The sequence below is a fragment of the Schistocerca gregaria genome, chromosome 1 (assembly GCF_023897955.1).
Source record: "Schistocerca gregaria isolate iqSchGreg1 chromosome 1, iqSchGreg1.2, whole genome shotgun sequence".
Taxonomy (NCBI): domain Eukaryota; kingdom Metazoa; phylum Arthropoda; class Insecta; order Orthoptera; family Acrididae; genus Schistocerca; species Schistocerca gregaria.
Genome location: NC_064920.1, coordinates 781,382,013 through 781,409,498, shown reverse-complemented (window position 1 = coordinate 781,409,498; position 27,486 = coordinate 781,382,013). Strand labels below are relative to the sequence as shown.

Sequence of the window (27,486 nt, the reverse complement as noted above, 5' to 3'; positions counted from 1 at the left end):
GGGGAACACCACAATCCGGAATATTTTTGTTGCTTCTTCATGTTTGGTAAGTTGAATTGTCTTAGAAACATAAGAAGAATTTCAACCTGTACAACAAACAGTTCATTGCCGACAGCTGTCTGAATCAGTTAACTGCCAATGCTCGCCGGATTGCCCCGTTCTTCATAAGGAGTGGAAGATAATGGAGTTTAAGACCCTGGACCAGCTTACTTATCGTGAGGCCAAACTGAAATTTGAAAGGTTGGATTCTGTTCCCCTTCGAACATCTTATGCTGCAGCCACGTTATCGTCGCCCTCGCGGGCGGCAATTGTCACCTCATCTGTGCCGCCTTCAGTGGGCCCTCGGGGCTGTGCATCTCTTTCTGCCCCCCTAGTGTCTGGGGGCAAGCCTTCCTCTGTTGCCCCCTTAGCTGTTGGGGGGCAAACCCTCTTATGTCACTCCCCCCACACTTACTTCAGGAGTGACATGTGCTCAAAACCCGTGGGGGCTCGATCCCTCCCCCTCCCCCTCCCCCTCCTTCTCCGCCGGTGTTGCCTCTGCTGGTTCCTCTCTCTCACGGAAGGGGTCCCTCGGGGCTCTCCCTTCCTCCGTTTCTTCTCCTACCCAGCTGGATGTCAGCCAGTGGCTGAAGGTTCCGCCACCTGCTGGTCGTAGGGCTTCTCCATCGTCGTCAGCCTCCGACGCTCCTTCAGAGGAGCTCTCCCAGCCCTCTAACCCACAGGACAGACGCGAGAAGAAGGAACGGAACGTGTCCAAGAAGGACGTTCTGGCGGTTTCACTACCGCCTGCTGTACATAGTTTTGGCTCCGGGGATGAGGTGGAGATCCTCACCTCTGCCGCGGATCTCGCCCTCACGGAACCCTCGGGGGCCTTTCCTATGGACGCAGCTGACTCTCCCCCGGTGGCGGCCGTTGGCTCTGAGGCACTGCCTGCCTCTGTCACCTTCACGCCCTCCCAGTCCCTTCCTGCTTCCATTCTCCAGTGGAATTGTGGCGGTTATTTTTGCCACCTTCCTGAGCTCCGGATGCTTCTGAGTGTTTCCCCTGTTCACAATGCGGACCCCCGCCCTTCGCGGTTATCGGGGATACTATAAGAACCGCACTGCCTGTCAATGAGCGTCAGGTGGAGTTTGCCTCTTTGTTCACCACTCTGTCTGTAGCTCGCCCGTACCCCTTCTGACGCCTGTAGAGGCCGTCGCTGTCAGGGTTTGAGCTCTTGCCGGCTATTACTGTTCGCTCTGTTTACATTCCTCCGGATGGGGAGCTCCCCCGACATGTCTTGGCTGCGCTGCTGGCTCAACTCCTGCCGCCATTGCTGCTTCTGGGCGATTTCAATGCCCACAACCCTCTATGGGGTGGGACTGTTTGCGATGACCGCGGTCGTGCTGTGGAGCATGTGTTGGCTCAGCTCGACCTTTGCCTCTAGAACACCGGTGCTCCCACGCATTTCAGTGTGGCCCATGGCTCATTCTCGGCCATCAATCTCTCTCTTTGCAGCCCCGGACTTGTCCCGTTCCTCTACTGGAGAGTGCATCCTGACCTGTGTGGTAGTGACCATTTTCCCATCTATTTGTCACTGCCCCAGTGTCATTCTTCTGGGCGCCTGCCCCGCTGGGCTCTCAACAGGGCTTTTACTTCCGCTGCCACCATTGAGTCTCCCCACAGGGTGACATTGACGAGGTGGTCCGTGTCTTGACCACGTCAATCATTTCTGCGGCTGAGGTTGCCATCTCCCACTTTTCTGGACTCCCTCGGAGGAGGCTGTACCCTGGTGGTCGCTGGAGATGGCTCATCACCTTTAAGAGGCTCCCTGCCTTGGGCCGTCGTGTTATTGCACGGCTTAAGCAGGAGTGCCGGGAGAGGTATGTCTCATCCTTGGGCTCCCGTGTCTCCCCCTTGCTCGTGTGGTCCCGGATCCAGCGGATTTATGGATACCAGACCCCTATGGGTGACCCTGGGATCTCCCTGGACAGCGCTGTCGGTACGGACGCTGTCGCCATTGCTGACCACCTTGCCGCGCACTTTGCTACAAGCTCTGCGACTGCAACTTACCTGCCCGCCTTTCGCTCTCTAAAGGAGCGAGCCGAGCAGACGCCGTTATCATTCCGCACGTGTCGTTCTGAAAAATACAATGCTCCTTTCAGCGAGAGGGAATTCCTCGCTGCCCTCGACGATAGCCCTGATACATCACCAGGACCAGACTGCATCCACGCGCAGATGCTGCAGCATCTCTCCAGGGACTGCCAGAGACACATCCTCAACATCTTTAACGGCATTTGGAGTGGGGGCGTGTTCCCGTCGCAATGGCGAGAGGGTGTTTTTGTCCCCATCTTGATGCACGGTGCGGACCCGCTGGCGGTGGACAGCTATCGTCCCATCACCCTCACCAACGTTTTGTGCAAATTGCTCGAACGTATGGTGGGGGGCGTTTGTGTTGGGTCCTTGAGTCGCGCGGTCTCCTCGCTCCATCCCAGGGTGGCTTCCGTCGGGGCCGGTCTGCTGCGGACAATTTGGTGCAGCTGGAATCTGCTATCCGTACGGTCTTTGCCCACCATCAGCATCTCGTTGCTGTATTTTTTGATCTGCAGAAGGCGTAGGACACTACATGGAGGCATCACATCCTTGCTACGTTGCATGAGTGGGGTCTTCGTGGTCAGCTCCCAGCTTTTCTTCCAACCTTTTTATTGCGCCACTCTTTCCGGGTGCAAGTCGGTGCCGCCTCTATTTCATCTTATATACAGGAAAATGGGGTCCCGGAGGGCTCGGTGTTGAGCATCTCCTTATTTCTAGTGGCCATTAATGGTCTGGCTGCAGCCGTGGGGTCATCGGTGTCTCCTTCTTTGTATGCTGACGACTTCTGCATCTCATTTAGCTCAAAGACTATTAGTCGCCGAACGCAGGCTGCAAGTAGCCGTTCGCAAGGCAGCATCGTAGGCTCTGACTCATGGTTTTCAGTTCTCTGCATCCAAGACTCGAGTATTGCACTTCTGCAGGCGTCGGACGGTCCACCCTCATCCTGAACTTTACTTCGACGGCCATCTACTTGAAGTGGTGGACACTAGCCGCTTCTTAGGACTCGTCTTTGATGCCCAGCTCACATGGGTTCCTCTTATTACTCAGCTGAAGCAAAAGTGCTGGCGGCACCTCAACACCCTCCGCTGCCTGAGCCACACGTCTTGGGGTGCAGATCGCTGCACGCTGTTGCGATTGTACAGAGCCCTTGTGCAGTCAAGGCTCGATTATGGGATCCTGGCCTATGGGTCTTCATCACCCTAAGTGTTCACGTTGTTGGACCCCATACACCACTGTGGGGTTCGGCTTGCCACTGGTGCTTTCCGTACGAGCTCCGTGGATAGTCTACTGGTGGTGGCCGGGGTTCCCCTGCTCCGGATTGGCCGCCACAGACTGCTCGCCGACTATGCTGTCCACGTGCATTGCTCACCGGGCCATCCCAACCATCCCTGCCATGGTCCCCCATCTGCCTGAGCGGCAACCTAGGTCTGGGCATTCCATTGCTGTCCGCGTCCAGTCCCTGCTGTCGGAACTGGGCTCATTCCCTCTTCTGCCTGCCTTCCGGGTCCGTGCACCTACGCCTCCCTGGTGTCTGCCCCGGCCGTCCATCCATCTGGACTTGGCACAGGGACCCCAAGGACTCGGTTCCGTCGTCGCTTTCTTGTGCTCCTCTTCTCATTCTCGGGCTGTGAGACTGTCTACACTGATGGTTCACTGGTTGATAGTCGTACTGCTTACGCTTTTGCTCACACTGCCCATGTTGAACAGCGCTCCTTGCCGGCTGGGTGCAGTATTTTTACTGCAGAGCTGGTGGCCATATTGAGCGCCCTTGAGCATATGCGTTCCTGCTCAGGTACGTCCATAGTCATATGCAGTAACTCCCTGAGCAGCCTCCAGGCTATTGACCACTGCTATGCCTCTTCTCCTATGGTATCCTTTATTCAGGAGTCTGTTTCTGCCATTACCTGCTCTGGTCGTTCGGTGGTCTTTGGACGCCAGGTCACGTTGGGGTTTTACCTGCCCCGCAAATTTTGGTCTCGCCTGGTTTTGGAATGGGGGACTGATGACCTTAGCTGTTTAGTCCCCCTTAAACATCCCAACAACTACTACCACCACCATGTGACTATCATCTCTTTGAGAAACTGAAAGACACTCTTCGTGGAACAACGTTTGAAGATGATGACTCCCTTATGCACGCTGCCAAACAGTGGCTCCAACAGGTTGGTCCAGAATTTTACCGTGCGGGTATGGTAGAAAGAGTACCATCAAACTGCACACTTCTGTGTCAACTATGTGATGCTTATTTTTATCATGAAATTAAAAGCTTTATTTTGAGGCATCAGAATTGTTGACTGCTTTAGGAAACACAACAGGGATTTCATAACCATGCTGAAGCAGTAAGAGTTCACTGTATAATTCATGGTTAGTTTTCAATACTAGTTGTCAGGCAGTGTTGTTATTTGCATAGTAAGTATCAAAATTAATTATCGAGAAGGAAATACTTTAAATATAAATAAAACCTGTTTTCCACCAAATGTTTGGAAAGAATGATACAATCTCGTGAAAATTGTATTATTTAGATGCTCTTGGTGCCGTGATTAAATTTGCTCTGTACGTTCATATGAGAAGTACCATCAATCTAGTTCCGAGTGAAAAGTGATTTTAAAGTGGCCAGGATTAAATTTTTAATTCTGTACTAAACCAGGTCATTTGAGAAATTGGTTTTCCTACCGTGTTGTTATTCCTTACTGATTTACTTTATTAACACTCCTATTCCTACCACTTCTGAAACGGAAGGAAAAAAAATACAAGAACAAATGTAAAAGAAACTACTGCATGCCTTGGGAACTGGATACAAGTTTTGTGCTCTGCAGCCAGATACATTGATCACTATGCCAGCGGTGCTTTAATTGAACAGCGTAAGTGGCTGTTGAAAATGATTCTTCCTTTGGTTTCTAGGAAAATGAGTTTGTGACCCTTTTTACGACGATGAAAAAATGAGTTTTTAGTTATCTATCGATCCCATCTGTACTGAGTCTCTTTCAGTGATGGTTTCCTCATAAAATGGAGGCAGGTGTTAAATATCTTAGTTGTCCATTTCTGGTTGTATACAAGCAACCTGCCAAATATGAGCCGAATAGGTTCGCTGTCAGACGCCTTCCCCTTGTAATTAAAGTAAGTCATAAACATGACTCTCTGAACTTAGCTATTTTCTGATAGATCAAAAAAGGACTTCTTCAGTTTCTTTTTTTTAACTTCCCTTCATCAAAACAATAGCAGATTTCTAATATTATATAAAAGTATATTTGCTTGGGAAAGATGCTGTAACTTACCAAACGAGAAAGCGATGGTATGTTGATACACACACACACACACACACACACACACACACACACACACACACACACATTTCAAGCTTTCGCAACCCAAGGTTGCTTCATCAGGAAAGAGGGAAGGAGAGGAAAAGACGAAAGGATGTGGATTTTAAGGGAGAGGGTGAAGAGTCATTCCAATCCCGGGAGCGGAAAGACTTGCCTTTTGCCTCTGTAGTTCCGCCTCGACTGACATCTCTGCCCAACCTCTTTGCATTTACACGTGTCTGCCTGTGTGCGGCTGGATCTCTCTCTCCCCCTCCCTCCCTCCCTCCCTCCCTCCCTCCCTCCCTCCCTCCTCCCTCTCTCTCTCTGTCTGTCTGTCTGTCTGTCTGTGTGTGTGTGTGTGTGTGTGTGTGTGTGTGTGTGTGTGTGTGTGTGTGTGTGTACGTGTACCTGTCCTTTCCTCCTAAGGTGAGTCTTTCCGCACCCGGGATTGGAATGACTCCTTACCCTCTCCCTTAAAACACACATCCTTTCATCTTTCCCTCTCCTTCCCTTTTCCTGATGCAGCAACCTTGGGTTGCGAAAACTTGAAATATATTTGCTTGTTTATATATGACTTAATTTAAAAAAAAAAAATAGTGAATTACACACCACTGAGTGCATGTGTGCGTTTTCAATTTTTTAAAATTGTGACATCATTTTTACAGATGGATGTGGCTGAATGTCCCCTCTGCTTGTCAGAATACCCTCTTGTGAATTTTCCTGAGCTGTCCACATGTACACATCGTTCCTGTTATGACTGCTTTCAGCAGTATCTCCGTATAGAGATCTCTGAATCTCGGGTCAGCATAGCGTGTCCGGAATGTGCTGAACCCATGCATCCTGATGGTAAATATTATTAAAACACTCTCTTTATTTCTTACTCTTTTCTTTGACTTGATAGATGAGTCACTAAAGTTGAAATAAAGTAAATATTGTTTTATATTAATTTGATCAAACGAATTACCAAATTGTTGTTGTTACGGAAAAAGGAACTATTTCTTGCCAGAAACGCTTTCCACCTATGAAAAGGTCTTTTCAACACTTAAGGAATGTTGGAAAATTGTTATGCATATGTGTAGTTAATTGCATGGAAGCAGAAAAGGGATTTAGTCTGTTATAAACCTATACTTTAACTTAAATTGTTAGCTTTGATTATTTTATGTTTTTTAGATGTGTTTTGTGAACAAAATCTCTCTACCAGTTGTTAAGTTTTTTGAACATTGTCCTCAATATCTTTTGCAGTGCTGCTCAAAAGGTAATTTTATTGTGTGTTTAGTTTGGTTAATCCTTGATGGACTGAAAATAGTGTATGGCTATTGAATGAGAAGCATAATGCAGTCACTAAATCAGTTAATTTTTTATCTTCTGTTAAAATGTCAACTTCGGCCTTATAAGAACACCAGCCATTGATTAATATTATCAGTAGGCTGCTTGCATAAAGTACTTGGAATCGAAAAAGTGTAATCAATCTCTATACAATTACATAGATACCTGACAACTTGCCATGCTCTTAGATTACATTTTTACCCATCTAGTGGTTAACTGAAACACCACAGACCTATTTTTTCCTGTTAATATCAAAAATATGTAGCAGGTCATACACACATGCAGTAGTGTATGATCTGATGAAGCTTCTTAAGAGATGAAACTGCATATTGGATGGTGCTTAAACCTAAACCCTGGTCCCACACTCAGTTTAAATGTTTAGATGTTTGCAGAAGCCAGGGATTGCTGCTCCTTGTTTCCCTACATTGTAACTGCCGTAGCTTATTAGCTTGGGGATGACTATTCTGCAAGGGTGAGGAATATTACAAGATCAAGATAACCCAAAATGCACACAACAACTTACGGTGAAATAATTATTTCTTACTTTTTAGCCTCATATTGCAAAAGGTAAACTGTTACGCAGCATCAGTTCTACATTTTTCAGAACAGCAAGTTGAAGAGTGACATGCTCTACCCTCAGCATAAAAAATAATAAACAGAAAGGTGGATTTCATTTGTAGTCTTATCATGTTTGAGCAAAATTATGATATAAACAAACACTTTAAATTTTCTTAGCCAACCGTTTGGTAAACTTATTCCAGTAACTTCTAAATGCCCCCCCTCCCTCTCCCCCACCACAAAAAAGGCATCTCTTCTCGTTACATAACACTTTTGTTTTGCTCGAGTATGTATTTGTCCTTCATGATTATTTATTGCAAATGATGTGCTCTTTCAGACATACGCATGATTCTCAATGATAAAGCACTGTATGAGAAATATGAAGACTTCATGGTACGGAGGGTTTTGGCTGTTGATCCTGATACCCGTTGGTGTCCAGCACCAGACTGCAGGTAGGTAGTGCATGCATAGAATATTACATTGATGTGCTGCATTTGTAACAGCAGTTGTACATCCCCTTTTCATGTGATGAATGTCTTGGTACTTTTTAATGGTGATTCAGTTTAATCAGTACAATAAATAGTGATGTGTATACATTTCGTTGTAGGACAGGATAGTGACCAAAATGTTCAGTGATCCAGGAAGTAGTTTATCAGCATGGAGGATGGCAAGCTCATTGCTGTTGAGGTCAGGGAATTAGTCATTGCCAAATCTGTGGCATGCTTCATTCTGTTACGACCTAGGAAAGAATAGAGAAATGTGCTTAATGCATGAATATTAAACAGAATGTAGTTCACATATGATAACTCTGTCGGAATGCACTGTTCTGCTTTTAGATTTCGTCAAATGTTCTTATAGCTTCAGATAGTCACCCAATTAATAAATAACTGATAAAAATATGCTTGATCAATAAATAAAAAATTCTGTAAATCTCACAAACTATAAACTGAGCTTTTTAATAACAGAAATTAGAATGCCAACAACAGCTGCACAGGAAGAGATGAATGAAGGGTTTCCAAAGTTGTCTCAGACTGTAGTTAAGGAAGGCTAAAAAGGTGGTGTAAGTAATCATGAGGAAATCATCTGCCTTTAATCCTGTAGCTTTCTTCCTTCTTCCTTCTTCCTTCTTCCTTCTTCCTTCTTCCCTTCCCTTCCCTTCCCTTCCCTTCCCTTCCCTTCCCTTCCCTTTGCTCTGTTTTTCACCTTCAAGGATAATATTGCCCACTTGATTGTTTGAGCTATACTAGCTATTCCCATTACTCAGTGTTTTAGTTTTACATGTTTTTTTTTCTAACCTTGAAATGAATTATTTCATGATGGAAATTAATTTTTCTTCTTTTTTCCTGCTGGCCATATTTAGATTTCATTTGCTTCTGCTCCTAATGTTCCTGTACTACAACAAAATATGTGCCCCTAATGCTAGTGTATTGCAACAAAATATTTTAACACTACCAAATGGTAAGATTATCAATCCATAGTTACAAATTTAGCTACCAGTATCAGTTAAAACAATCTTTGAAGTTTCCTAAATTTGTGATTCTCTTTGATTGTATGTAAATGAAAGTATGTAAGATATTCTTTTTTCATATTTTTTTCTGCGTGGATTAGTACTTTGAAACATTCATTAAAATACTAGCTCTTTTAAACAGATGACTGTAAAAGAGATTAAATGTCTTGAGATTTAAGGTTTGCGTTATGTAACCACCTTGGACTTGGTATACGGTGGAGATAAAACATCATCATATAGTATTCCCAAAAATTGTTAGATATTTATGAAATTGTGTGAACTGAGATGCTCTTGAGACCACAGATACTAAACAATTTCTTTTTTATTTTATATTAAGAAAATGTACTAAACAATTTGAGTGCTTCTTAAGCTGCTGTTACCAGGCTACCTCCACAAGTTTCCTTTATGAATATCAGAGTGTCATAGTCTTTCATTTGAACAGTCTGGAGTTCCACACTAGATTTACAAAGAATACACTAGTCCTTATAGTCAATGTGTTCCCACCAGTGATATCCCTGGTATCTCACATGCAGTTGTTAAAAAACGTTGCCAGAGTTATTAGTAGTTACATAATATTTCATACTGTATTGTATTGTAACGAAACAGTTTGCAGTGTTATGCCTTGTGAACACCAGAATTTGTATGCGATTTTATTTATTTTCACTTTTTAGACTGTTTGACTGTACCTCTGAGAACGATTCAGCTTTCACTAAATATGAAAAAGGTGTATCCTTGTAAGTGCTTTGTGTTTTTTTCCTTTTATCTCTTTTGTGGCATACATTCTTCCTATCTGACAGAAGCTATTTTGCAGCTGGAAAATACAGAAGGGTTAGAGAGTATGTAACTTTTATCATTTACTGTCATCTTTTATGCACACAAAAAACTGTGGGTTAGTATTCTTTTACACATGTTTTAGTCGCCTTTTTAGCTATGGCTACCAAATTAAAAATTTATTTTTTGTAGTTAAATTTATTGCCAAATGTGTGTCATTCTTTTTTTCAGTTTTGCTGTGATAGCAACTGGTTGTGCCAGTTGCCCAAAAATAAAGTGTGAAAGACCTGGCTGTGATGCGTATTTCTGTTACCACTGTAAGGCTGAATGGCATCCTAATCAGACTTGTGACGCAGCAAGAGCACAACGGTCGCCTAACGTCCGCTCATCTTCTATTAGCTTCAGCCAGGATTCGCAACATCGTAAGTTCTGTATGACACATTTTGGACTATAGTACACAGTATTAATCTAATGTTTAGTTTTATATTATGAGAAAGTTTTGTAAGTGGTGCACTCTTATAAAACTTTCTTCGTATGTTCTCCAATAACTAAATTGCAAAAGTTGGTGATAAGTTTCTGAATGCTCTAGTTTTTCTTTAACAACTTGAAAGGCCTTTACTCAGTCCATATCTACATCTACATCTGTACTCTTAAAATCACTGTGAGGTCCATGGCTGAGGGTAAGTCCCATTGTATGGGTTCCTTCTTGTACCATTCACGTATGGAGCGTAGGAGGAATGATTCTTTGAATGCTTTTGTGTGTGCAGTAATTACTCTAATCTTACACTCAGGATCCTATGTGAGCGATACATAACAGCTTGTAGTACATTCCTAGAGTCATCGTCTAAAGCAGGCTCTTGAAACTTTAATAAACATACTTGGGATAGTTTATGTATATCTTAGAGTCCAGTCTCTGACACTTTTTCGCAGATTAAAAATGTGTGACCATTTGTGCTGCTCTTCTCTGTATGTGTTTAATGTCCCTTGTTAATGCTCTTTGGTGTGGGTCCCACAATCATAAGCAATAGTCTAGATTGGGATGCATGCCTTGGAATTCTACCAATAAACTGAAGTCTACCACCTGTTTTATCCATGACTGAGCTGATGCAGTCAATCGATTTTATATCCCTACAAAGTGTTACACCCTGGTATTTGTAAGAGTTGCTTGATACCAACAGTGACTCCTTGATATTATAGTTATAGCATACTACATTGTTTTTCATTTTGTGATCTTAAAAAAAAGAAAAAAAGGCTGTCAATCTTTGCACCACTTTGAAAACTTACCAAGATCTGTCTGAATATGCAGTTTCTTTTGGGTAGTTCTTTATTATAGATACCTGTATCATCTACAGAAAGCCTGAAAGGCAGGAATATTGAGAATGTGAGAAAAGATAGATTGCTACTTATCATAAAGAAACATTTCAAGTTGCAGACAGGCACAGTTAAAAGGCATTCACGTGTAGCTTACACACACACACACACACACACACACACACACACACACACACACACACACACACACACACACACACACACACACACACACACGGCCTGAGATGCTGGAATTGGTAGTTGTGTGTGTGTGTGTGTGTGTGTGTGTGTGTGTGTGTGTGTGTGTGTGTGTGTGGGGGGGGGGGGGGCACAAGCCACATGTGAGTGCCTTTTAATTGTGCCTGTCTGCAACTTGGTGTGTCTTCTTTACAGTAATTGGCAATCTATCTTTCCCTGTGTTGTTTTTGTTATAATTAAAACTGTCTGCAAGATCATTAATATAAAACATGAACAGCAGTGTCCCAGCACATGTCCCTGGGGTACTCCCGAAGTTACTTCTACATCTGACAATAACAGAAGGGAGAACCGATAGAGGTACTCAGGATACTCTATGCCACACACTGCCAGGTGGCTTGCGGAGTATGGATGTCGATGTAGATGTAGAACACTCTATCCAAGGTAACTTGCTGTGTCCTCCCTACCAAAAAGTCCTCAGTCCAGTCTCAAATTTCACTTAATATTCAGTATGATTGTACTTTCGATAACAAGTGTAGTTGTGGTGCTGAGTATAATGCTTTTCAGAAATCAAGACATACTGCAGCTACCTGGTTGCCTTAATCCAAAGCTTCCCATATGTAATGTGAGAAAAGTGCAAGTTTGGTTTCACATGATCAGTGTTTTCAGAATCTGTGCTGGTTGACATTGAGGAGGTCATTCTGTTAAAAATACCTCTTTGTTTTTGAGTATAGATTATCTTCTAACATACAACAAAAAAATCAGTGTTGAGGATATTCGACATAAGTTTCGTGGACAGCTTCTACTACCCTTCTTCTGGACAGGTGTGACCTGAGCTTGTTTCCAAAAACTGGCACAGTTTTCTGTTACAGTGATTTACAATAGATTATAGTTAAAAGAGAGACTAACTCAGCCACAAATTCAGTTATGAATCTAACAGGGATTCCATTGGGCCCTGGAGCTTCATTCAATTTTAACGATTTCGGCTGTTCAGCTCTTTCTGAACACCACTGACAATAATACTTATTGCATTCATCTTTTCCTGGTACAAGGATGAAATTGGGGCAATCCTCCTGGGTTTTCCTTCGTAAAGGAACATTTGAAAATGGAGTTAAATATTTCAGCTTTTTCTTTGTTACCCTCATTTTCAGTTCTGTCTCATTCACGAGGGACTGGACACTAGCTTTGGTGCCACTAAAGGCTTTTACACATGAGTTGCATTATTTGGGTCCTGTGAAAGATCATTTGACAATATTCTGCTACGGTAGTCATAGAAGGCACTGCTCACTTCGCAGCTGAACGTGTTTCATTTGGCATATGTCTGTCTTAGCCCTAAACTTTGATTTACAGCTGTTATGCAGTAATCTCTGTTTCTTTTAAAGTTTCTTTACAGTGACTGTATTCCATGGAGGTTCCTTCCCATTATGGATTGTTCTGCTGGGTATATATCTGTCCAGTATGTGGTCACATATTCTTTAAACTTCAACCATTACATATATACACATCAAAAAAAGTTTTGCATCATCTCGGTTCAGAGAGTTCCGGAACCTGTACGGAAAATTGGAATAGAGATCAACATACACATCATTTCTGCCTTTTTTATTGCCCATGAAAACCACACATTGCATATTGTACCACCATACAGTGAGACCTTCAGAGTTGATGGTCCAGATTGCTGTACACACTGGTACCTCTAATACCCAGTAGCACGTCCTCTTGCGTTGATGAATGCCTTTATTCATTGTGGCATACTATCCAGAAGTTCATCAAGGCACTGTTGGTCCAGATTGTCCCACTCTTCAACGGCAGTTCAGTGTGGATCCCTCAGAGTGGTTTGTGGGTCACGTGCATAAACGGCCCTTTTCAATCTATCCCAGGCATATTTGATAGGGTTCACGTCGAAGAGAACATGTTGCCCACTCTAGTCGAGCGATGTCGTTATCCGGAAGGAAGTCAATCCTAAGATATGCATGATGGGGCATGAATTGTCGTCCATGAAGATGAATGCCTCGCCAGTGTGATGCCAATATGGTTGCACTATCGGTCAGAGAATGGCATTCGCGTATTGTACAACCATTACGGCGCCTTCCATGACCACCAGCGGCATATGTTGACCTTACAGAATGCCATCCCAAAACAGCAGGGAACCTCCATCTTGTTGTACTTGCTGGACAGTGTGTCTAAGGTGTTCAGCCTGACCTAATTGCCTCGAAACATATCTCCGACGATTGTCTCGTTGGAGGCATATGCGACACTTACTGGTGAAAAGAACGTGGTGTCGATCCTGAGCAGTCTATTCCGCATGTTGTTGGGTCCATCTGTACCGTGCTGCATGGTGGTGGTGTTGCAAAGATAGAACTTGCCATGGATGTTGGGAGTCATTCAGCCTGTTGCACACAGTTTGAGTCAAAACATGACGTCCTGTGGATGCACAAAAAGCATTATTCAACATGGTGGTGTTGCTGTCAGGGTTCCTCCAAGCCATAATCTGTAGGTAGTGATCATCCACTGCCCTTGGGCCGCCTGAGCGAGGCATATCATCGACAGTTCCTGTCTCTTTGTATCTCCTACATGTCCGAACGTCGCTTTGGTTCACTCAGTGATTCCTGGCCACTTCCCTTGTTGAGAACCCTTCCTGGCACAAAGTAACAATGTGGACATGATCGAACTGCGATATTGACCATCTAGGCATGGTTGAACTACAGACTACACGAGCTGTGTGTGTACCTCCTTCCTGGTGATATGACTGGAACTGAGCAGCTGTTGTATGCCCTCCATCTAATAGGTGCTGCTCATGAATGGTTATTTACATCATAGGGTGGATTTAATGACATCTCTGGACAGTCAAAGGGACTGTGTCTGTGGTGCAATACCCACAGTCAATATCTTCAGGAGATCTGGGAACTGGGATGATGCAAAACTTTTTTTGATGCATGCAGTTAGTCTACATGCTCCTGCTCTGTGCTGAAAGTTTCAAGTTTCTCATTGAGATATGATGTGCCTTAGTTGTATTTTGTACCTTGGTGATCATCGTTCCACAACCGTGTCATGGTCGACTGATACCAGTTTCAATGTGGCCATCCTCAAAGGGGTCAGGTCTATTTATTACCATTAGATCCATCATGAGTGGGGTTCCTACCTGTTGCAGCTAGTTTACAGAGAAGGCATTTAGTAAAGTTTCACAGGATCTCTCATGCCCATCACTAACAAAACAGTAATTTTCCCAGTTAATTGCTGGTTGATTAAAGTCTCCACTGATGATTACAGTATGATTGGGGGAACTTACGTAATAATGAACTGAGGTTTGCTCTGTAGTTTTCGGTTACATCAGGAGATGAGTCTGGTGGGTGATACAAGGATCCAGTTATCATTTTATGCCTACATCTGATACTGAGTCTTTCCCAAATAATCTCACAAGGAGCTTTAGTTGCTACCATGGTAGATTTAAATTTCTAGTCTACTGTGACAAATACACGACCCCCATTTCAGATTTGCCTATCCTAGCAATCTATACTTAAATTTTCCACCTCACTGCTATCAATTTCAGGTTTCAACCAGCTTTCTGTACCTAGTGTTGTGTGAGCTTCACTGATTTTCATGAGCACTTCAAACTCTGACACACTGTTGTGAATGCTTCTCCAGCTTACCATTAGGATTTTAATACTCTCACCTATGAGAGGCTCGTGTTTTGATCTTATACTGATACCTCTGGATTTCCTACAGCTATTGTAAACCTAACCTAAAAACTCATTTTGTACACCCCCACACACAGTCGGGTACCTGAGTGGCAGCCTCTGATATGCAGTGTACACCTGACCCATTTAGGGGTAGATAAAGCGAAGTGTTGGGGAAAACTGACGTTGGGCAGTGCACTGCTAGATGCCAAATGAGATGTAATGGAATATGTCAATAGAGGGTGTAAAAGTTGCTACATTTGTAAAATGTATTTTGGGAATTATTTCATAAACAGACATTATTGCTGTTCTATCAGAATGATTTTTAAATAAGTTCGTCTTGGCAATTCTTATAGTCTTGGAATAATTGTGCCATTGTTTGTACAATGATTTTGTTATACAACTTAGGCACTATTTCTTCTATCTAGACATTCCTGTTTTTGTAACACTTCCCAGCCTTCACTTTAAAAATATACCAATATTACTTCATCACTTTTGCACCATCTGTCAACGTATTCCATTACTTCTCTCACCCACCCTCTTGCAGCGCATTGCACATTGTCAGATTCCCCAATGCTTGGCCATATCTACACCCTCATGTGATGGTATGACCTTCCTCTGTGGCATAGCCACTGTCATTACATGTCACTTTTTGCTATTTTCAACAATTTTGTAGCACTGGAGAATCATGATCCATTTACTTCAGTGTAACTTAGTTTCCTCATAGTTTTTTTGGGTTTCCTAGGCTATCTCCCTTTTTTATGTCAAAAAACTGGACTTTGTGTTCAGTTACATGGCCTTCAACGAATAATTCTTGGTTTTTTGTGTCTGCATTACTCAACATCAGTTTTAACGGGCAGTGCTTGTGACAACTGCCATCTGAACATTGGGAGAAATAAATTCTGTAATGATCTTCGCTGCACATTTCTAGACCTGCATTTTTTGGTATAGGGTTTTAGGGCTCCCCTTGATAGGTCAGGTGTGCAATATAGTTGATAAACGCTCACTAGATGACATCCAGTGAGCAAAATCATATCGCATACAAAGTAAAGACATTCCAAATATCAAAATTTTAACAGTAAGTTGGCAAAGCAGTAATAACAAATTTCTTGAATTTACCACAGTCCTGCAAAGCTCTTGCACTCAAATTATACTCATATTTGAGAGCTGGATAAAACCCAAATTAGAAAGCTCTGAAGTTTTGTATAAGGTATGGTGTGTATCAGAAATACAGGTTAGATGCCCTAGAATGGGATGTTCATTGCAGTTGACAAAAATATTTTGTCTATAGAGGTCAAAATTGAGTCTGGTGCCAAAATCATATGGGTGAGAATAACTAGCTTAGGTGTAATCAGTTTAATCATCAGAGGTTTTTACCAGCCACCCATTACTGTAGAATCATTCAAAAAATTTCTATGATCAGTAGCTCTGAAATACTGCAATCATGCTGTATTGGTTGGAGGCAACTTTTAACCTGTGGAGTATTGACTGGAATGTATAGTGGTGCTGGTGGTATGGACATCTTGTGAAGTAGTTCTGAACACAGTTTCCGGAAACTGTTTAGAGTAGCTAATTCAATAACCCATACCCAATAGAAATATAGGAAACAGGTGTGACCTTGTCGATAGTGTCAGTATAGAGGCAGGTATAAGTGATCATGTCAGCATAGCGATGATGGTTGCTAAATAATAATTAATAAATGTATAAAGAAGGCTAAGGGAGTATTTTTGCTGTTGTTGTTGTTGTTATTGTGGTCTTCAGTGTCTTCAGTCCTGAGACTAGTTTGATGCAGCTCTCCATGCTACCCTATTCTGTGCAAGGTTCTTCATCTCCCACAATTTTTGTTAGAAAGAGCAATAAGTAGTTGTGAGGCTCTTACTTAGATGTTTGTGAATGGATATAATTTATTAGTTCCAATATGATAGACGCAGAGGAATTAAGGGTAAAATTTGGAAATGATGGTAAATCATGCTCCAAAAAAAGTTGCGCCAAGTAAGTGGATTAAGCATGGGAAAGTTCCACTGTGGTTTCATAAAAAATTTGGAGGATGCTAAGGAAACAGAAATTATTGCATTCTCACTTCAAACCAGAACACCAAAAGATAAACAGGTGAAAGTTAATAGAAGCTTATGTATCCATAGGAAGATCACTGCATGAAACATAAAACTGCTTCCTCCATCATACCTTAGCAAGACACTTTAAGATCCTGAGAAAATTCTGGTCCTGTGTTAAATCACTAAGCAGGGTGAAGGCTTTTATCCAGTCACTCTTGACCTGTCTTGGGTGGCAAGAGAAGACGGCAAAAGGAAAGCCTATCTGTCAGATTTTGCATTTAATATGTCTTTCGTGCAGGAGGATTGTACAAAGGTACTGTTGTTTGATCATTCTGCAGACTTCCATATGGAGGACATAGTCATAGGCATCCATGGCTTAGAGAAGCAGCTGAAAGGGGTAAAAACACGTAAGTTACTGGTCTGGATGGAATTCTAATTTGGTTTTAGAGGCAGACTGTTTAGTGAAGGTACAGTCATGAGAAATGGGTTCCAGACTGGCATGATGTAGTCTTAAATAATAGAACTCTGTACATTGTCCTGGACAGCAGGTATTAATCAAAGATGAGACTATTTCCAGGAGTGCACCAGGATGTGTGATAGCACTACTATTGTTATCTATATATGTAAAAGATCTGACAGACTGGGAAAGCATCAGGTATCGACTTTATGCTAATGATGGTGTAGTATATGGAAAGGTATTCTCATTGAATGACTGTAGGAGGATACAATCTCTCTTGGACAGCATTTATATTTGATGTAGTAAATGTTAGCTTGGTCTAAACATATCTATGAGTTAATGCAGATGAGTAGGAAAAAAGATTCTGTAATGTTGAATACAGTACTAATGGTGTGTTCTCATCTATCTAGATATGTGAAATCGAACAAGTATGTAAGGTTGGTATTACGGTGACTGGTCAACTTTGGTTTATTGGGAGAATTCTAGAAAAGTGTAGCTTGCTGGAGACGGCTTGTGGAACACTTTCATGATATATTCTTGAGTACTGCTACAGTGTTAGGGATCTCAGACCAGGCTTGACTAAAGGAAGACATCGATGCAATTCAGAGGTGTGCTAGTGGATTTATGATGGGTTTGATCAACAAGGGGTGTTACAGAAATGCTCCATAGAAACCTGTGGAGGGAAGATGATCATCTTCCTGAAAAACGCTGTTGAGGAAAATTTAGAGTACCGTTGAAGATGACTGTAGAAAGACTCTACTCCTACCTATGTGCATTTTGCGCAAGCCCACAAAGACAGGACTAGAGATATTAGGCCTCATAGAGAGGCATATAGACAATTGCTTTTCCCTCACTCAATTTGCTAGTGAAACAGGAAATTGAAATGTATACTATACTGAAAGAACACCATTTTGATATGGCTGGTACAAGGATAGAAGGCCTCAAATATTTTTTGTTTTGATGGAACAGTTTTCTACTGGCTTCTTCCTTAAATAATATTCTTTGCACTGGTGGGGGGGGGGGGGGGGAGAGGGGGGGGAATTGGTGTGGAAGCTAGGACATCATTTATTGACATTAGTTGACAACCAAACATTGCACGGACTCTTAACGTAAACAAAACGCTGACTGACTGGCCTCTTTGACTTCACTGACTGATCGGCCTCTTTTACTGACTTCACTGACTGTCCTCTCTGCTGTCTCACCGTGTCACTTTAAATACAATTTTCAACATTTGCTACATTGTTAATTTATTACAAAATGTAACTTACAATTAAAAACAATTTCATCTAAACTAATTGCTGTTACATTTGTACAGATTACAACATATGATGTAGAATAACATATTATTTTTTGTAGTCTTCTTTGGTCTTTTGTGTGAAAATTTACAATCTGATTTCAACAATTATTTTGCCTTTAAGTTAATTTCATAACTAGAGGTTGTACGATTTTTTTTTTAACATTAGTTCTAAGTATACACATTGTGCTTTGTAAATTTGGGTAGTGTAACTATCTGCGTAATTTACAAGCACCATTAAAAACAATGAATTACGTAAAAATGAATTACGAATGAATTTGCATCACAGGATTATAATTGTTGTTTTCATTTGAAGTGGAGTGACATTTTTTGTGTTAACTAATGTGCCAGTTGCAATTATGGTAATTAGAGGTGTTAGTTATTTTTGCCAACATTTCCACAGCCTCTTAATATTTGCTGCTAAACATTTATCACTTCAGTTTCTTGATTTGATTTATAATTTGGCATGGTGTACTTAATGTTGTTAATGACAGCAATCTGTTGACAATAATGGTGATGTACATCCTTCTACAATATTGCTAATGTGTTTACAAATAGATTTTTCGGCAAATTGAACTGAATGATACCTATATACATACGCATAAAAGGTCTGAGGGAGCACTGAATCTTACAATAAATACACGGTTGTGTGTGTGTTTGTGTTTGTGTGTGTGTGTGTGTGTGTGTGTGTGTGTGTGTGTGTGTGTGTGTGAGAGAGAGAGAGAGAGAGAGAGAGAGAGAGAGAGAGAGAGAGAGAGAATAACAGCTGTGATGAAACTCTCAAGTATGAAAATTGTGTTGCAGGTGATGACATTAAGCCATGTCCGCGTTGTCAAGTCTTAATAGTGAAGATGGACGATGGCTCATGCAATCATATGACGTGTTCACTGTGTTGTGCTGAATTCTGTTGGCTGTGCATGAAAGAGATTAGTGATTTACATTATCTGAGGTGGGTGATGCTGCTGATCATATAGCTACTTCATAAATTAATGATATACTGACTTTATTTTAAAAAGCAAATATCATTTTAATGTAATGATTCAACTAATGAACATTCTATTTAGAACAATGCTAAATTGTTTAAAGATTAATGTAATGCATTCTTTAAACAGTCCCTCTGGTTGTACATTCTGGGGAAAGAAGCCATGGTCCCGGAAAAAGAAGATCTTGTGGCAGTTGGGGACTTTAGTGGGTGCACCTGTTGGTATAGGTCTTGTTGCTGGCATTGCCGTTCCAGCAATGATTATAGGTAAGGAAACTCTTAATTTATTAGAACAGTTTTGAAAGGTAGTGTCACTGCTGTTGTGTTTTATATAAAAGTGTGTATTTTATCCATTTTTTTGTGTCAGTACTTTGTGTGCCTGAATAATTTTAAGCAGGCTGTTGTGTCTTTTGTTATTATGTACTCTGGATATAAAATAGCCTTCTAAAAGAGAATGGAGTCTCTCTCCCTGTTATTTTTGCTTCAGGTTAGTGGAGACATTTTATAATATAAATCTGCATAATTGTCTTCAGTTAGTTGTGTTAGACCTGTCTCTACACAATTCAGAAAACTGATTCTTTGCGTAATTTGCCAATGAGCTCTTGCTCTGGAGTGATCTTCATTTTAAGAAAGAGGATTATAAGAAATGGTTAATAAATCCTTCACAGGATGTGAAAGTGAGAATGTTGTTACATTTTGCTGATACTGCAGCTAGTACTTCCTCTGTGCCTATAAACATGTGAACCTTCTATTAAACCTATGTATTGTTCAAAGGAGATACTATTTCCTCTTTCTGCTTGGTGTCACTATAGGAGAGAGAGTTGGAGTTCTGTGGAATGTCATCCCCCCCCCCCCCCCCCCCTGCTTTGAAACTTACCAGACAGTAGTAATATTAGCAGCAGTCACCTATAATATTGCCATAAACGCTCTGTGAGATGGACTGTCTTGGATTTGTTTTTTCATTTTGATGCATTTAGTTGTGCCTCAGACAAACTTTCTCACTTTATATTTTATTGCATAATGCTCTGAATTCAAAGTGCATACTCGCTAAGAATTCCTCTCTTTTTTTCTATTCCTGTACTATAATGACCTTCCTCTACCATTTTCACATTTGCAGCAGCTGAGCAGCTGTCTGTTGGAGTAGGGGGGAGAGAAAGAGCATTGGAAGATAAAGTTACCTTCAAAATTTTGTTGTTCCCTTGAATACTATAAAGACATAGTAAGTCTTCTCAATGCATAAAAGGAAACAATAATCTACTGTTTTACTGTTTGATGCCAAGTAATAAAAATTAACAACAAAGTTGAAAGGGGCAGCCGGAGGTATAAGGATGCTGCCAAAGGGTGTGTAACTTTCCTCCTTGAAGTTGATGCAGATTTATCATAATTTTATTTATTATTTGCTATTTATAATGTGTTGCTTGTGCAGACACAGAAAATTTTTATGTTAAATGAATGTACACACTGGCCCTAGTTAATTTTGTAAGTGCTAATTTTATGGTTGACTTAATGTGTAGTAAGAAGTTCGTTTTTTGGAAATATCAGTTATGTAAGTCCTAACTTCATTATTACAAATGATTTTAGAGTGAGGATAGCTAATTTTTTTTCTGATTAATTTCTATCAGGACCCCAGAGTCCTTAGTAAATCTTAATGTAAAACTTAATTGGATAGATAAAAAAAATCTACTCACCTAGTGGCATCAGAACATGCACATAAAAGATGGTTCTAATTAGCAAGCTTACTTAGCCAGTGGCTCCCTCTTCAGGCAGAAGGGTTGAAGGGGAAAGGGAAGGAAGAAGGGTGAAGGAAAAGGAGTGGAGCGGTCTAGGAAAAGGGGTAGATGTCAGGAAAGTCACTGGGAACTGCGGGTCAGAGAAGACTTACCTTATGGGATGAGAAGACTGATTGCTGGGGACTGCGTCAGGCGAGATCTGAAAACCTGAGAGCTTAAAGGTGCAAAACAGGGTAATATGCAGACAGAGATTACTGCTTAAACATCATGTATGAGTTAATAAGAGTGAAAAGCTAAGTGTGTTGTACATAACAGAGATGGAAAGGGGGCAGTGGGAAATAGACAGGAAAGGCAATGAAAGATGTCGAAAACTAAAACGGAGTGAAGCAAAGAGTAGTTACAGTGAAGAAATGCTGAGGCAGAAGAAATTAATGTAAATTAAGGCCAGGTGGGTCGTGAGAACCAAGGAAATGTTGTAGGGCTAGTTCCCACCTGCAGAGTTCCGAGAAACTGGTGTCTGGGGGGAAGAATACAGATGGTGCATGTGGTGAAAAAGGCGCCAAGGTCACAAATTTCATGTTGCAGAGCATGCTGTGAGTTACCAGTATACACCGTTTGCCTATTCCCATTCATCCTAACTGATAATTTGGTGGTAGTCATGCCGATGTAGAAGGCCAAACAGTGTTTACATAATAGCTGGTATATGATGTGTTGTTTTGCAGGTGGCTCTCCCTTGGATAGTATATGTTTTGTCAATAACAGGGCTATTATAGGTGGTGGTGGGAGGGGGCATAGGGCAAGTCTTGCAGTGAGGATGCATAGGGCGAGTCTTGCAGCAGGGACAGTCACAAGGGCAGGAACCAGAAGGCAGGGAGATGGGTGCAGAAGGAGCATATGGTCTGACAAGAATATTTTAGATATTGGGAGGGTGAAGGAAAGCTATTCTAGGTCGGCGGGCAAAATTTCAGACAGAATAGATTTCATTTTAGGGCCTGATTTTAGGAAGTCATGGTGCTGTCGATGTAGCTGATTAACACATTCCAGAACAGGATAATACTGAGTCACCAATGGTGTGCTCTGAAGCTGTATTATGCAGGGATCTGCAGTACCTGGATTGGACGTGATGGCTTGGGAAATCTTCTTTCTATCTAGGCTGGTGGGGTAATTACTTGCAGTGAAGGCTAAGGTGAGAATGATGGTGTATTCCTCTAAAGAGTTTGTATCCGAACAAATATGTTGGCCCCAGATGCCAAGGCTGTGTGGGAGGGAATGTTTGACATGGAAGGGATGGCAGCTGTCAAAATGTAAGTACTGTTGTTTGTTGGTAGGTTTAATATGGATGGAAATGTGTAGCTGGCGTTCAGTGAAGACGAAATCGACATCAAGGAAAGTGGCGTGTGATTCAGAATAGGACCATGTGAAATTTAATTGCGAGTAGGTTTTCACAGATTCCAGGAATTTTAACAGGTCAGACTCCCCATGAATCCATATTGTAAAGATGTCCTCAATGTATCTAAACCAGACCAGGGGCTGAATACTTATGGATCCCAGGAAATCCCGCTCCAAGTGACCCATGAAAAGGTTGGCATAGTAAGGAGCCATTCTGGTTCTCATGGCTGTACCTCTGATCTGTTTGTATGTGTGCCCCTTAGAGGTGAAGTAGTTGTTGGTAAGTATAAAGTTGATTAAGGTGGGTAGGAAGGATGCCATAGGTTTGGAAGCAGGTGGACACAGACTGAGGAAATGTTCAGCAGCTGACAGACCATGTACATGGGGAATGTTGGTATAGAGGGAGATGGCATCAATGGTGACAACCAAGGTGTTAGTGGGAGTGGGACAGGTATGGATTTCAGACAGTCTAGGTAATGGTTGGTATCTTTGATGTAGGAGGGAGTCTTTGTACTATGGGTTGCAAATGTTGATCAACTAAGACAGGTTTACTTTCCATTGGTGCGTTGAAGCCAGCAACTACCATAGGTGTTAGTCATTGTGAGGGTCCTGAGGTTTCAAGGAGAGACTGCAGGTCAGTTTGAATCACAGGAATGGGATCTTCATAGCAGACGCTGTATGTAGAGGTGTCAGACAGCTGGATCAGACCTTCCCTAAACCGAGCGAGGTGGCGCAGTGGTTAGCACACTGGACTCGCATTCGGGAGGGCGACGGTTCAATCCCGCATCTGGCCATCATGATTTAGGTTTTACGTGAGTTCCCTAAATCAGTTCCAGCAAATGCTGGAATGGTTCCTTTGAAAGGGCATGGCCGACATCCTTCCCTGTCCTTTCCTAATCTGATGAGACCGATGACCTTGCTGTTTTGTCTCTTGCCCGCAAACAACCCAACCCCAACCTTCACTGGTTAAGTGCTACAGTGGTAGATTCTTTGTCTGCTGAGAGGATAATGATGGAGTCATTAGCTTTTAGGGAATGTAGAGCCTGGAGTTCTGTAGAGGACGGTTAGGGTCATGTTGTAGGGATCCGAGAAAGGGTTGTGAAACAATACTGGATGTGAGAAATTCTTGGAAGGCTTGTAAGGGATGTTTTTGAGGTACTGGTGGTGGATCAAGTTGGGATCGTGGTCTGAACTGTTCAAGGCAGGGTTCGGTGTCAGGTTTGCTGTTGGAAAGGTTTTGGGATTGTACCGCAAAGTGATACTTCCAATGGATATTACTTGTGAAGGAAAGTAGGTCCTTTACCAAAGCAGCATGATAAAATGCAGACTTAGGGCTGAAAGTGAGGCCCTTAGAGAATTCATGAGAGGAGAGTGCATTAATTGAGAAATTAAGGATACTGTACTGTTGTGACTGGATCTTGGGATTATGGGTTATTGCTGTTGGTAAACCTCAGGATGTGAGGTCATGGTCCAAGAAACTCTTCTGTTCCTGACGTCTTGTCCAGGACTGTGCTGGACATCCTCAGAGGTGCTCCTCCGCTGAGTCTTGCCGACAGTCAGTCGTCAAGACTCAGCAGAGGAGTGCCTCTGAAGATGTCCAGCGCAGTCCTGGATGAGACGTCAGGAACCGAAGAGGTTCTTTGACCACGACCTCACATCCTGAAAGGTTTACCAGCAACTATGTCATTAGGTTGTGAAAGCCTTCATTGTGTGATTATGGGTTATTCTTAGTCTGGGAGGCAGTGGTAAAGGCTGTGGGATGTTAGCCGGTCAGAGTGGCTGAGCGGTTCTAGGCGCTACAGTCTGGAACCGCACGACTGCTACGGTTGCAGGTTTGAATCCTTCCTCGGGCATGGATGTTTGTGATGTCCTTAGGTTAGTTAGGTTTAAGTAGTTCTAAGTTGTAGGGGACTGATGACCTCAGATATTTAGTCCCATAGTGCTCAGAGACATTTTTGTGGGATGTTAAGGAGATTGGCCAAGCTTGATTTGTAGGAGAGGAGTGGTGGTTGATAGTGTGGCTGCTTAGGAGCCTGCAGAGGGACAGGAATCGAAATATTGCTGTTCAGGGAGTTTTGGAGAAGGCAAGATAGCTTTTTGAGGTGAAGACTGGCCTGTTGCTGCAGTGTGAAGTTGGCATGGCAGATGATAGCATTCAAGGAAACGTAAGGGGCACACAACTGCAGGATTTTGTAAAAGGAGAGAAGTCCGGTGTAGTGAAAATTTGCTGATGAGGCATATAGGTCACAGATTAGCCGGGTAAGAGCAAGAGATTTCTGTATTAGAAACTGTAAAAGAGCCTGGGAACATTTGAAAGTACATGTTTCTGGATGCAGTCCTATCCTACATCAGTTTCTTTCTATAGTTTTTAATCAGAAAATCAGTGTCCATCACTTTCACTTCCTTTATAGCTCTCCCAAGTCAAGTAACATCTGGTTCCATGGACGAGTATACTTTCCTTGTATGCTTAACTCTCTTCCTTCATCAGTGCCCATTCTGTAGGCCACTTTCTCTTATTAGTGTGTTTCCATGTTTACTTCTAGTGACTGCAACCCATTTTATAGGAACATACCTGAAATGCCACTGATTAGGTGGGTCAATGGCATCAGCAACTGAATTCTTGAATACTTCATTGTACTCACTCATAGAGGTAATTGTGACTTTAGACTGAGAATTTTTCTGTACAGCCAAAAATTGAGTTGTGTTGTAGACATGAATGCCCAATCCGTTAGCTAGATCTTCACTAATTTCACATTGTCAGAAGGGAGCATTTTGTATTATCGAATAGCTCAGCATATCTAACATTGCCTGGTTTTTGTTTTGCCCCCCATAGCTGTCAAACGTCGGCCAGATGTGTGGATGCCACTACAGCCTGTCTGTGTTAACCTGATTAAATGACTGTGTTCATAATTATAAGCTCTTCCTGTTTACTTTTGTCTGGAACTTTTATAAGGCTTGGTGTACTCTCCGTCCACCATCCTGCATTGATACTATTTCACTCCGGTTTGCTGATGAAGCTGCATACTTGCAGTAAATATGAACCGGAAACCCACTGTAAGAGTGTGTAGTAAAAACAGTACCAGTAAGAAGAAAGCAGGGGTCCTATGTTTTCCTAAACAAATGGTTGCTAAATGATTGGTGTACTGCTTATTAGAGGAAATCATGACTGTGGCCGTATGAAAGAACCACTTTTTACGTTAACATAATCTAAGGTATTGCAGTATAAGTTACTGTTTATAGATATGCTGATAATGAAGGTCTTATAATGAAGGTCTTATTATTTACATGCAATAGAATAGCACAAAATAGGAGAGTTGCAGATTGAATGCTATTTCATGTGTTTTTCTTTGTTCCCCTTCAGTCAGTAGGCTTTGCTGATCTTTCATGGACTATCCTTTCTGGAGTTGGTTGTACACATATTCCATGATTAACATCCATGGTTATGTACTCTTTATATTTTATCCAACAAAAGCATCATAAATTTTCTCCATGCATTCATAAACAGCCAAGCCAAGAAAAAGGGGCCAATATGGCTGGGTAACAGCAGTTGTGCTACTGTTCATTGTTTCATAGTAGCATGTAGTTGGGACAACTTCATGGAACTTCCACAAACGGCTCAGCACTAACTTTCATAAAGCAATAAACTGGGAAAGCAGCATTATTGGGGTAAAATACATATGAGTACAAAGTGAGTTTTGCATCTTCTTGCCTTTATAGATAATGACAGTTGCTTAAGATACATCAAGTTGTGCTACTTTATCATGAAGTGAATTAACTTGGTTTTGTTTAACAGCCAGAAGTAAATACGTGAACTTCTGCATCTTTAGGCTATTTTGCAGGTATATTTTGGGGCAGACGTAAGCTGTTTTGCTTGTGTTTTAAGGGCATATCGGTAGACAGTATTACTGGAAACAAAATGACAACTCATTTTTGACAAAAACTAACTGTGATACCTACAAGCAAAATGTAGTAACAGCAATGGGCATTTATGGATGCAAAAAAGTGGGGACAGTTGTTTAGGAGTTTTGCCTATTGGGTGTGAAAGATATTGCTTCTTTATAGGACATGAGTGCACAATCCTGCATGATCTTAAAATGCAGAAAGTGTCCTCCAGGTGGGTCTCATAGATGCTAAAGACCAACCTCAAGGGTGTACACGTGCAGTTTGCCAGGCGACATTGACACTCGATGAAAGCATGAATATGTCTGTCTTTTTAATAACTGTGACAGTGTATGAGATATAGGTGTGAAATTTCAATCCTAAAACAAAGTGCCCGTCAGCCCAGTGGAATCTCACAGGCTCTCTACTACCAAAAAATTTCATATAAGGGCTTGTCCTGAAGGAAATAATGGTGGTCATGTCTTGTGACTGTGATGGTTTAATCCTTATTAATTGTGTTCCGAAGGGCATTATAGAGTTGGATGTGTGCAAGTACCCTTTATTGAATATATTTTACATTTTAACATTAGTGATGATGTATGATGTGATCAAATTGCTGGCAACCAGTCGAGAGCTTTGATTCTTGAAATGTGTTGCATAAAATTGATTGCTGTCTTATTGTAGTTAAATGCTATAATATTACTATTATTTGAAGAGTAACATGTGCAATATTAAGCCCTAAAATGAGAAACATTAAAGTTTCATTTATAACAAAGAGTAGCATGTAATATAATTGGATTACAGTTAAAATATTGATGACTTGACTTATGCCGTAATAAACTTTTGCAGGTATACCCGTTTGGGTGGGACGCAAATTATATGCCCGGTATGAGCAAACAAACAAACATAAACGCAACTTGGCCATTGCAGGCGGGGTCACTGCATCGGTAAGTACATTTAAAGACATTCTTACAGAACTGTACAGGG

The 27,486-nt window shown here is 41.9% G+C and overlaps 1 protein-coding gene across 7 annotated transcripts in view; it reads left to right on the top strand.

Annotated features, from left to right (window-relative positions):
- Positions 1–27,486, top strand: part of LOC126268754 (E3 ubiquitin-protein ligase RNF19A-like) — a 354,985-nt gene that overhangs the window by 249,834 nt on the left and 77,665 nt on the right. For all 7 annotated transcript variants that reach the window (XM_049973936.1, XM_049973935.1, XM_049973938.1 and 4 more), the window contains 6 exons: positions 6,038–6,218; positions 7,594–7,708; positions 9,766–9,956; positions 19,324–19,468; positions 19,632–19,768; positions 27,349–27,446. In XM_049973936.1, coding sequence (XP_049829893.1) covers positions 6,038–6,218; positions 7,594–7,708; positions 9,766–9,956; positions 19,324–19,468; positions 19,632–19,768; positions 27,349–27,446 — 867 coding nt within the window. The remainder of the gene's footprint in view (positions 1–6,037; positions 6,219–7,593; positions 7,709–9,765; positions 9,957–19,323; positions 19,469–19,631; positions 19,769–27,348; positions 27,447–27,486) is intronic.